Source organism: Myotis yumanensis, unplaced genomic scaffold (genome assembly GCF_028538775.1).
Source record: "Myotis yumanensis isolate MYYU_CA2020_CCGP unplaced genomic scaffold, mMyoYum1.0.hap1 SCAF_23, whole genome shotgun sequence".
Taxonomy (NCBI): Eukaryota; Metazoa; Chordata; class Mammalia; order Chiroptera; family Vespertilionidae; genus Myotis; species Myotis yumanensis.
Genome location: NW_027223774.1, coordinates 12,360,915 through 12,373,460, shown reverse-complemented (window position 1 = coordinate 12,373,460; position 12,546 = coordinate 12,360,915). Strand labels below are relative to the sequence as shown.

The 12,546-nt window shown below is 40.8% G+C and overlaps 1 protein-coding gene across 2 annotated transcripts; it reads left to right on the top strand.

Annotated features, from left to right (window-relative positions):
• The first annotated feature begins 7,988 nt into the window (after window positions 1–7,988).
• Window positions 7,989–12,342, top strand: LOC138999699 (galectin-10-like). Of its 2 annotated transcripts, XR_011469430.1 has the most exons (5): window positions 7,989–8,067; window positions 9,703–9,779; window positions 10,274–10,484; window positions 11,720–11,955; window positions 12,104–12,342. XR_011469430.1 is itself a non-coding variant. In XM_070401897.1 (4 exons), exons 1-4 carry the CDS (start codon window positions 8,053–8,055, stop codon window positions 12,215–12,217), a joined length of 417 nt encoding a protein of 138 aa, XP_070257998.1. In that variant the 5' UTR covers window positions 7,989–8,052; the 3' UTR covers window positions 12,218–12,342. The 2 variants fall into 2 exon arrangements, 1 of the variants encoding a protein (XP_070257998.1); XM_070401897.1 differs by lacking the exon at window positions 11,720–11,955.
• The last annotated feature ends 204 nt before the right edge of the window (window positions 12,343–12,546 follow it).

Below are 12,546 nucleotides of genomic sequence, written 5' to 3'. Positions count from 1 at the left end.
GAAAACTTCCCAGAGGCAGGGAAGAAAAAAGTTACACAAGCACAGAGAGTCCCAAACAAGGTAAACCCGAAAAGACCTACACCAAGACACATCATAATTACCATGGCAAATGTTCAGGACAAAGAGAGAATCTTAAAGGCTGCAAGAGAGAGACAGAAAGTTAGATACAAGGGATCTCCCAGTAGATTATCAAATGATTTCTCAACAGAAACACATCAGGCCAGAAAAGAATGGACAGAAATTTACAAAGTGATGCAAAGCAAAGGACTGAATCCAAGAATACTCTACCCAGCAAGGCTATCATTCAAAATTGAAGGGGAAATAAGAAGCTTCACAGACAAAAAAATAAAAAGGTTAAGGGAGTTTGTCACCAGCAAGCCAGCAATGCAAGAAATGCTAAAGGGACTGGTGTAAAAAGAAGAACTAAAAAACTCAGAAAGAAAACAGCCACACAAAAAAAGAAATGGCTACAAACAAGTACCTTTGAATAATAACTTTAAACGTAAACGGACTAAATGCTCCAACCAAAAGACATCGAGTGGCTGAATGGATAAAAAAACATGACCCATACATTTGCTGTCTACAAGAGACCCACCTCAGAAGAAGGGACTCACACAGACTGAAAGTGAAGGGATGGAAAACTATCTTTCAGGCAAATGGAACTGAAAAAAAAAGCTGTGGTAGCAATACTTATTTCAGACAAAATAGACCTCAAAGTGAAGGACATAATAAGAGATAAGGAAGGCCACTTCATAATACTAAAGGGATCAATACAACAAGAAGATATAACCCTGATAAACATATATGCACCCAATGCAGGAGCACCCAAATACATAAAAAAACTCCTGGAAGATATCAAAGGAGAGATCAACAACAATACAATCATAGTAGGGGACTTTAATACACCACTGACATCACTGGATAAATCCTCCAGACAAACAATCAGCAAAGAAACAGCAATCCTAAATGACTCACTAGATCAGATGGACTTAATTGACATCTTCAGAATATTTCACCCCAGAGTCATGGAATATACATTCTTCTCAAGGGCTCATGGAGCATATTCAAAAATAGACCACATATTGGGTCACAAACAAAGTCTCCCCAAATTCAAGAAGATTGAAATCATACCAAGCATCTTCTCAGACCACAAGGGCATAATATTAGAAATAAACTACAATAAAAACAACCCCAAATACTCAAACACTTGAAAGCTGAATAGCATGTTATTAAATATTGATTGGGTTACCAATGAGATCAAAGAAGAAATTAAAAACGTCCTGGAAACTAATGACAATGAAAACACAACAATCCAAAACCTACGGGACACAATGAAAGCAGTCCTGAGAGGGAAGTTTATGCTCTACAGGCCTATCTCAAAAAAACAAGAAAAAATGGTAGTAAATCATCTAATTCTACATCTCAAAGAACTAGAGAAGAGCAACAAGAAAAGCACAGAGTGAGCATAGAGAAGGAGATAATAAAGATTAGAGTAGAAATAAATGACTTAGAGACCAAAAAAAAAAAAAAAAAAAACATAAAATCAATGAAACCAAGAGCTGGATCTTTGAAAGGATAAACAAGATTGATGAACCGCTAGCCAGGCTCACCAAGAAGCAAAGAGAGAGGACCCAAATAAAAAAAATCAGAAATGATAGAGACAAAATAACAACAGACCCCACAGAAATACAAATGATTGTTAAAAAATACTATGGACAACTCTACTCCAACAAACTATGCAACCTGGAGGAATGGACAAGTTCCTAGAAAAATACAACGTTCCAAAACTCAATCAGGAAGAATCTAAAAAATCTCAATAGGCCAATAACTATGGAAGAAATTGAAGCAGTCATCCAAAAGCTTCCAGCAAACAAAAGCCCAGGACCAGATGGCTTAACAGGGGAGTTTTACCAAACATTCAAGGAAGAACTAAAACCTATCCTTCTCAGACTACTACAAAAAATCCAAGAGGAAGGAACACTTCCAAGCTCATTCTATGAAGCCAGCATCACCCTAATACCCAAACCAGGTAAAGACAACACATTGAAAGAGAATTACAGGCCAATATACCTCATGAACATAGATGCCAAAATCCTCAACAAAATCTTAGCAAATTGGATCCAGCAGTACATCAGAAAGATCATACACCATGACAAAGTAGGATTTATCCCAGAGATGCAAGGATGGTATAATATCCTCAAATCAATAAACGTGATACATCACATAAACAAATTGAAAGAAAAAACCACATAGTCATATCAATTGATGCAGAAAAAGCATTTGACAAAATCCAACACACATTTTTGACAAAAGCTCTCAGCAAGGTGGGAATAGAAGGATCATACCTCAACATAATAAAAGCCATATATGACAGGCCCACAGCCAACATCATACTCAATGAACAAAAACTAACACCATTTCCCCTAAGAACAGGAACAAGACTGGGATGTCCACTCTCACCACTTCTGTTCAACATAGTACTGGAAGTATTAGCCATTGCAATTAGACAAGAAGAAGAAATTAAAGGCATCCAAATTGGAAAAGAAGAAGTAAAACTGTCCTTATTTGCAGATGACATGATATTATACATACAAAACCCTAAAGACGCCATCAAAAAACTACTAAACTTAATAAATGAATTTGGCAATGTAGCAGGATACAAAATTAACCCCAAGAAATCTAAGGCATTTCTATACACCAATAGTGAACTTTCAGAAAGAGAGACTAATAAAAGAATCCCATTTACCATCGGACCAAAAAAATTAAGCTACCTGGGAATAAACTTAACTAAAGAGGTAAAAGACCTCTACTCAGAAAACTACAGGATGTTGTAAAAAGAGATAGAGGAAGATATAAACAGATGGAAGAACATACCTTGTTCAGGGATTGGTAGAATCAACATCATTAAAATGTCCATACTACCCAAAGCAATCTATAAATCCAACGCACTTCCCATTAAAATACCAACGGCATATTTCACAGACTTAGAAGTTACTCTCCAAAAATTCATCTGGAATAAAAAAAGACCTCGAATAGCTGCAGTGATCCTGAGAAAGAACAAAGTAGGTGGGATCTCAATACCAGATATCAAGCTCTATTACAAAGCCACTGTTCTCAAAACTGCCTGGTACTGGCACAAGAACAGACATAGAGATCAATGGAATAGAATAGAGAGCCCAGAAATCAGCCTGAAACATTATGCTCAATTAATATTTGGCAAAGGAGGCAAGAACATACAATGGAGCCAAGATAGTCTCTTCAATAAATGGTGTTGGGAAAATTGGCCAGATACATGCAAAAAATGAAACTAGACTACCAACTTACACCATACACAAAAATAAACTCAAAATGAATAAAGGACTTAAATGTACGCCGGGAAACCATAAAAATACTAGAAAAATCCAAAGGCAACAAAATCTCAGACATATGCCGTAGCAATTTCTTCACTGATAAAGCTCCTAGGGCACTTGAAACTAAAGAGAAAATGAACAAATGGGACTACATCAAAATAAAAAGCTTCTGCACAGCAAAAGAAACCATCAACAGAACAACAAGAAAACCCACTGTGTGGGAAAACATATTTGCCAATGTCGTATCTGATAATGGCCTAATCTCCAAAATTTATAGGGAACCCATACAACTTAGCAAAAGGAAGATAAACAATCCAATCAAAAAATGGGCAAAGGACCTAAATAGACACCTTTCAAAAGAGGACATTCAGAAAGCCAAGAGACATATGAAAACTTGCTCAAAATCACTAATCATCCAAGAGATGCAAATCAAAACAACAATGAGGTACCATCTCACACCTGTCAGAATGGCTATCATCAACAAATCCACAGACGACAAGTGCTGTTGAGGATGTGGAGAAAAAGGAACACTTGTGCACTGCTGGTGGGAATGTAGACTGGTGCAGCCACTATGGAAGACAGTATGGAGTTTCCTCAAAAAACTAAAAATGGAACTCCCATTGGATCCTCTGATCTCACTTCTAGGAATATATCCCATGAAACCAGAAACACCAATCAGAAAGGATATATGCACCCCTATGTTCTTAGCAGCACAATTCACTATAGTTAAGATCTGGAAACAGCCTAAGTGCCCATCAGTAGATGAATGGATTAGAAAACTGTGGTACATCTACACAATGGAATACTATGCTGCTGTAAAAAAGAAGGAACTCTTACCATTTGCAACAGCATGGATGGAACTGGAGAGCATTATGCTAAGTGAAATGAGCCAGTCAATGAAGGAAAAATACCACATGATCTCACTCATTCATGGATAATGAAGACCATTATAAACTTATGAACAAAAATAGATACAGAAACAGAGCTGCCTCGAACAGACTGTCAAACTACAAACGGGAAGGCTGGGGCACATGGGGGGGCGGTAAGAGGGGGGGGTAAGAGATCAACCGAAGGACTTGTATGCATGCATATAAGCATAACCAATGGACATAAGACACTGGGGGACAGCGGAGGCCAGGGGATTGTCAAGGGCGGGGGAAAAAAGGAGACATATGTAATACCCTTTGTGATACTTTAAGCAATAAAACAATTTTTTTAAAAAAGAAAAGTTTTCCTTATTATTTTCAGAATTAAGTCTGAAGTTTTATAGTATTGGGAGAGTGATTTTTCAACATTGTTAATGAATCCTTCTTACTACATAAGTTGAAAGTATAAAATTCTCATTTCGACATGTGCTTTTGGTCATTTGGAGAAAATCTGATTAAAATATTCATATGTTCCTGAATTTATGTACTTGTACTTCATTTTCTTTAAATTAGGCTTCCTATGAAGAACTTGTGTGATCACAGGTGGGTGATTGCAGGTGTGGGCAGGTCAAAGGACTCAGAAACTTGGGTCCTACCACATCATGGCCCAACAGAGAATCTGATGCAAGGAACATGCTGGAAAATAGCAAGTAGAACAAGTACTATAGGCCAGTTTCTGTGGCTGTGCTGAATCTGAAAACAATCCAACCTCAAGGAGAGAACTTGCTTCCATAGGCTTTCCAGTCCTGAGTGGATACTTTTGTCATGGGACGGTGACCAGGCCTGGAGTGGATAAACCTAGAGCCCACAGGTAATGGGTGGGTTCTTGACATCATGCAGGAAAGATTTCACAACACAAGGTGATTGTGAGACTGTTAATGAAAGTTGTGGGTGGTGAAACAAAAGAAGGGCTTAGGATAGATGAAGCAACAGAAAAGCCAAGGCGGGGCTGCTTGGATTCACTAGAAATGTTATCAGGAAGAAGTAGGTCAAGGCTGGGCTGATTGGGTCACTAGAAACATTATCCGGAAGAAGCAAGCCAAGGTGGGGCTGCCGTTAGCTCACTGGAAATGCAAAGAAATGTGGGGCTGGAGACAAGTTCAGGGGAGTCCCTTAGAGTTTAGGTGATGCACACTCTGGGGGAAGGAGAGAGGAGAGGGAAAGGTATGGGTGTGCTCCCAGGAAGGAGAGGGCTCATGCGGGTTCCTTTGTTTTGAGGGTTTTTAAAGGCTGGGAGTTTAGGGAGGTCTTAGGAGAGATCTCAATAGAATATTCTTGAGTTTTCCATGTGTTTCCTTTCAGGGTCATGGTCTTCACTGACTGGTTGGCACCAGGGAGACATTAGTCATTGAAGCTGGTCCTTGTGTGGCTCACCGGATTTTGCTGCTTTTCTGAGCCTAGAGCTCAAATACAACAGAGGCCTAGATATTATCTCTAGGGAGGCGACCTTCTGTGGATGTAAATTGCTCATCTAGTTTTTTCAGCTGTCTGTCTCAGTTTCCCCATTCCACTTGACAAAAACTTTCCCTAGCTTCTTACTATTCTGTCTCTTTCTGCCAAATATTTCTTCCCCTAAACTAGATCAACAATCCCAACAAATAAAGATCATTTTTCATTAAAGGTCTTGCCATTACTAATGACTTAGACCTACCTGCCATGAGGATGTTCTGAAGTAATAAAAGAAAATATTCCTACCTGGACTGCTTCCCTGTGGGACTTGCCTGCCTCTGACCATGTTGGGGGATGGAAAGGGGTTGGCCCAGGAGTCAGGAGTCTTTTCAGTAATGAATTTGTCTATGACTTGGTTGTGCTACATTGCAGAACGCACTATTTTTCTTTAATAGAAGAGTAATATTCCTTCTTGCCTTCCTTTTCCCTATCTCCTTTCCTTCCGCTCTTTTCCTTTAATTATTTATTATGTGAAATTTCCCTTTCAAACATAACCAAATGTAGAGACAATAGTACAATAAACCCTCATGTACTCATCAGCTTTAACAGCTATCATCATGTAACCCATCTTGTTCATCTGTAACTCTATTCACCTCACCATTGGCTTCTTCTTTTATCTTTAATCCTCACTCAAGTATATGTATATTGATTTTTTAAAGAGAGGAGAAGGGAGAGAGAGAGAGAGAGAGAGAGAGAAAGAGAGAGAGAGACAGAGACAGAGAGAGACAGAGAGATTGCCTCCCATATGTGCCCCAACCAGAGATCCAACATGAAACCCAGGTACTCAGGATGGGAATCATACCAAATTTGTAACTTTTTTTTTTCATTGTATGGGACAGTGCCTTCACCACCTGAGCCAGCCTGGCTAGAGCACCTCTGGTTTCTTTTGAAACAAATACCTAAACATCAGTAAATTTATCTGTAAATATTTCAGAATTATATTCCTTATCTATTGCTGTTGTCTAGTTGCTAGAAACAGTAATGAGTCTGTGAGATCATGATTTTGTGGTTGACAATTTGGGCTGGGCTTAGCTGAAGGGATCTTCTGTAGGTTTCTTCTCCTCTCTCATGTGGGTGTAGTAAGCTGGTGACTTCTTGAGATTGGACAGTCCCTGATGGCCTCACTCACATGTCTAACAGTTGACAAAGGAGCCTTAGTTCTCTACCTGGCCTCTCGAGCAGGTTTGCTTGGGCTTGCTCCCCTGGTGGCAATATTCCATGAGTTCCCAGTGGCAAGAGAGGCCCAATTAAGAATCTTTCAATTTAAAATTTTTTTAACTTTACTTTTATTGTTGACAGTGTTACAGATGTCCCCGTTTTCCCCCTTTGCCCACCTCCACCCAGCCACTGACCCCCTTCCCTCTCACCATCACCACACTGTTGTCTGTGTCTATGGGTTATGCATATATGTCCTTTGGCTAACCCCTTCACCTTCTTTCATCTACTCCTTCAGGTAAGTGTCAGTCTGTTCCATGTATCCTGCCTCTGTTTCTATTTTGTTCATCAGTTTATTTTGTTCATTGCGTTCCATTTGGAAATCTTAATGTTGGAAAACTTCGTAATTTAACTTGTTCTTTAATGTTTCTTTAACTTTTTTAATGACTCTAAAATGTGTCATTAATTGGGTGTGGTATAATTTATTGAATAGGTCATCATGATTAAATCATACTTATTCAAGTGTTATTAATAAAAATAACTTTTCATCTTAAATGTCCAGTCTTGTTTGATGTATGTTGGAAGTTGACCAAGAGGGTGAAACACAAAGGCTAAAACACTGTTGACATTAGCAGAGCCAAGGGACCTACTGTGGAAAGGAAATGAAACAAAGACTTTCTCTCTATCTCCAGGGCTGCTGAGGATCAATTTCTATGATCTCCCAGGACCTCTGGAAGGGAGTCCTTACCTCCAGGACCACCAATTCTTTGCCACTGTTCAAGTTAGAAAAATGTCTACCTTTTGGATGGGTTCTGCTCTGAGAGATAAATATTTAGTGAGGCACACGTAGGCTGAATTTTAGACCCACTCACCCACTCATTTCATCACCCTTATTCATGCATTTTTCCTGCTAATCCTTCCTCACCCCAATTTCCTCACTGAAGTTTCTATTGCATCACAACACATCCTTTTCAAGGACAAGTTGTGATTGATTCTATTTATGATACCCCATGCCTTCTCACCTGCTTGGAATCTTTCTAGAAGAGACTTAGAGACTGAAAGGAAGCCAGAGGGCGGGGCTTCCAGAAATAATTTATAACCTGCCACTTGCAGCGATCACACACACACAACTACACACAGTTTGGAAGAGCTTCCCAGCAGAAGGCACAATAATGGCAGCGTTACCGGTGAGTAGAAAAGGCACAGCCTTCAATGATCCCCGGTCCCATAAGGGAAGGATGAATGGGTTTGAGATATTCTGAGATGAAAATATTGGGAATGTTTTACTGGGAGTTGTGAATGTGTTCTAATTACTTGGTCATTTGCAAAACTTTCCTAAGCTATCCCATCTCTCTGTCTTTGTTAATCAGCATTTGGTGGTATGTGACTGAGGGTGAACTCTATTGAGACACTGTAACTTTGTGTGGGAAGTGAACAGCTGACTGGGATGAGGGAGTGTGAGCATAGGTGCAAGGGGTAAGATTGCACATTTGTCTTCATGCCTCTGAGTATGTGTGTGTGAGTGCAGCTGGGGCAGTGGTTGAACAGCTGTGCATGTCATCATGAGTAGTAGTGTTGGGAAGTATGTGTGAAATGGTGAGTCCCATGTCTTTGTGTAACTGTGTGTGTATGATGATCTATGACTGCATGTTGAACTATGAATATGTGTGTAGCTGTGTCTCGTTCTGAGGCTTCTCCTGTACATGGCAGTGACTATTTAAGCAGCTGTTGTTCTTTCCATGTGTATCATTGTGGCTCCTGGTGGGCAGAACTGGAGGTCTTGGGAAGAGTGGGTTTCCCAGGACTCCTCCCTGAGCATTAATGAGAGCAGAATGAGTCAGTCCTCAGATGCCTCTTCTCAAGAAGGCTGGGGAAGGTAAACTCCGACTGTGCAGCACAAGATCTCCTGTCTAGGTCAGCACACAGTAACCCCTGCTCCTGCCTCAGGTCTCCTCGCCCAGCTAGTCCTTCCTTTGTCCTAAGGAAAAAAAAACAGTAAGCAGATCCGGGCTCTCTGGGGAAGGTGGTTGGGAGAACTGGTTTCAGAGAATGGGTCACCTGAAGATGGAAGGAACAAAACCAGCCTCAGTCCAGACAAAGCTTACAGTCGATATCAGGGAACAACCTGTAGATTCTATCTAATTCTTTTCCTGTCTCCTGCCCTGTGTGCAGGTACTGACTGTCCTCAGCAACTAGTACACATTCCTGAAAGGACACCATTGCCCTTGAAAATTCTGATGCATATACATGCCACCCACAGGAGTCACCTTTTCCATTATTTCTCTCTCCCTTTAAACAACTGTCTTATATTGGAGTGGATTTTTATATTTTATACTTTTATATTCTAAAGCCTTATCTTCAGATAAAAACTGATGGGAGGGTAGTATTCCAGAAGGGGCCCTCCCCTTCCGCTATGTCACCCCTGTATAGACCCCACACCTGCCAGGGACCATGCTGAAGGTTTTACATCTATTAGCTCAGCTATTCCTGAGAGCATCTTATCAAATCGGAATTTTCATAATCCTTCTTGTACTGAGAAAAGGGAGGCAGGGAGCATTCAAGTAATGGAACTCAGTTCTCATTGGTCGTAAGAGGCAGAATCAGCATTAGAATCCAGGCCACCTGGCTTTGCACTCTTGCTGTGAACTTCAACATTCTCATTTCTTCAAAGACACAGGGACCTGCCTGTGGTGAGTTGGAAAGAAGAGGGTCCTCAGAGCATGTCCTTTGATGTATAACCTGCTTTGCCACTGGGAACTGTTATAGGATGGGAGACCTCACCTGGCCTTGCCCCTCTCAACCACTTTCATCTCCCATGGCAGGTCCCATATAAAAGAACTGTATTCTTGCCTGTTGGTTCTTCAGTGAAAATCCAAGGGACACCTACCAAGTCGTTCAGGTGAGTATCTGTAGCCCATGCAGAGGAGAAGTGTGATTATTAGAGCTTTGGGGGTCACTTCATTCATGACTGAGGTTAAAGTATGTAATTAGCATAATGGTAGCACAATGCAGATGCAGGTTCTGGAGACACATATGGTGCCAGGCATTAAACCTACATGTGCATGTCTGTGGGCAAGTGTTGAAGTCTGGGGGTTGGGGTCACTCAGGCATTGGAGCTGAGGTTTATTATCAATAAACACAGTATTTCCAGGGCATGAAAAGTAGTCCCAGGTCAGTGACTGCTGCTCAGTGTGAGTCCTGGGCTAAGAGATGAGGCCTCTCCCCAGCCTGGGCCGGACAAGCTGAAGCAGCCACACAGGGAAACGTACTGCAGTGTCACCCAGCAAGGCCTTCCTTCCAACAGGAGGAGTTGAGAGGGTGTGTACATGTGTGTCGAATGTGGGCCCCCATGATGAAGAGTCCTGCTCAACATGCTGTGTGCTTTGCCTTCAGTATGCGCCCAGAACTCTTTGTGGATTTCCACACTGGAACTCAAGAGGACTCAGACATCGCTTTCCATTTCCGCGTGTGCTTTGGCAAGCATGTGATCATGAACATTCGTAAGGGTGGGAAGTGGGGTCAAGAAGTGCGATCCCCTGTTATGCCCTTTGAGAATGGCCACCACTTTGAACTGGGCATCTTGGTGCTGTTAAAGGAGTACCAGGTGAGTGTGCCCAGGAACATCTACTACATGGGCTCTCAGGGCTCTCACAGGAGCACACAGCTCTCCCTGGTCTGGCCCCCAGAATCACTTGTGGTTCATCTTCTGCCCCTCTCATCACACAGCACCCTCTGCTTGTTCTGCCATGCTCAGGTCCTTTTCAAAATCTAAGCAGGTCAAGATCAGCACACATGCCTTATTCTCAATGCCTTATTCACTTACAGCCATCATTTCTACCTATGCTGTCATTCCTCCAGTTTTCATGTAGGAGATTGTGAAAATATGCATATAAATAATTATACTCCGTCTAAAATTAAGTCTTTCCTACATTCCCAAACCCAGTCCCTCTCTCCAGAGCAACACTTTACTAATTCCTTTATGCTCCTTCCAGTGATACTACATGCTTGTTCAAGTCTGTCTGTCTGTCTGTCTGTCTATCTATCTATCTATCTATCTATCTATTATTTATCTCTGCTTTTATTTTTAAACAAATGATATTATAAGTTTCTCTAGAAATCACACACTGATGACTAGATTTTATTTGTTGTCAAAGAATGTGTGTTAGAGAAACTAACATGATTGTTTGTGATGCCCCAATATTTACTAATGTTTGCATAATATTCCAATAGAAGCATTTACAGAATAATTTAACTTGACCCTTATTCATGCACATTTAGGTGGTCTCCATATTTTGCTCTCATGAATGATGCTTGATTCTATATCACATTTTTGTCATTATCAACCTTCTTATTCTTAGAAGGGAGGATAATTTCAGAGGAATTGCATAACCGGTTAAAAAAAGTGTGTGCATTTTAAATTTGAAAAATTATGACCTAAAAAGTCCACTTTTCTCCATAACCACACCCATAAAGTGTATGTATAAATGATAGAAGTATCATTGGAGAAGCAAAAAGATTTAATGTGCTGTGATTGAAGTGAGATGTTGTTCCATCTGCTTATAAGCTGAATAAAAATATCCTCATCTTAATCATATGTACTATTCCTCTCTTTAGGAATATTCAAGTTTTGGCTCAGTAGTTAGAGTTTTGGCCTGCACACTGGAGGATCTCAGGTTCAATTCTCAGTCAAGGATATGTATTTGGGTTACAGATTCAATCTCTGTCCCCATTGGTGTGCAAGATGAGGCAACCAATTAAATCTCACATCTCTCTCTCTCTCCCACTCTCTTCTCTCTCTCTCTCTCTCTCTCTCTCTCTCTCTCTCTCTCTCTCCATCAGGAGTAAATGGCAGTAAAATTTAGCAGATCTAAAATGAATGCACTCAATAAACACTAAATGACCAATTAGCCTATGATACCCTGTGCAAGACCGAGACTCCCAATTCATGAAACAGTTCCTGGCCAGAGGGAAGCCCAGGCAAACATAGACAGTGCAACATAGAGTGCTAACACCTCAGTGGAAGAATGAGAAACACAGAAAATAGGGTGACTAACTGTCTGAAATCGTCACTAAAGGTAGGTTATTAAAAAAAGCATGTCTATTGGGTTTTAGAGTGTAACTGGGTGTTTCTTGTGGATGGAGTGTGTATAGAGTAGGAAAGAAAAGGAAGGCGGCAAGTTTGTTTGGTGGCATGCTATATTTCTGACACACATTCTCTTCCAGGTAACAGTAAATGGTCGCCAATATTACACTTTTCCCCATCGACTTGATCCAGGATATGTGAAGATGATCCACATATGGAAAGATGTCTCCCTGACCTCAGTGACTATCACTTAGAGAAGGATGCGGCCAGACTCCCCGTTGTCAAGGAGACCCCTCCACCTAAGTGACTTTGTGATTCCCAGAGCTCACTAACAACATGGGTTCTCACCCTTCCCCCACACTTGGTCATTAAAACTCCTGAAAACACAACAAGATTTGCTTCTTGCTTCAGAGGGAAAAAAGAGTGGTGGTGGGGGGGGAGAGTATGTGGTTATCAGCAAGAGGGGTGTGAGAATATTGTGGGAGAGATCAGGGTATCAAAGAGGATAAACATTCTCTGATATAAGGGGTGAGAGACAGTGTCATGAAATATCTAAGAAGACATTGGAACCATAGTCTTATGA

Excerpts from the sequence above, each read along its gene's own strand:
- LOC138999699 (XM_070401897.1), top strand. Across the intron at positions 9,780-10,273 it reads ACACCTACCAAGTCGTTCAG|TATGCGCCCAGAACTCTTTG; the intron begins GTGAGTATCTGT and ends CTTTGCCTTCAG. Across the intron at positions 10,485-12,103 it reads TGCTGTTAAAGGAGTACCAG|GTAACAGTAAATGGTCGCCA; the intron begins GTGAGTGTGCCC and ends ATTCTCTTCCAG.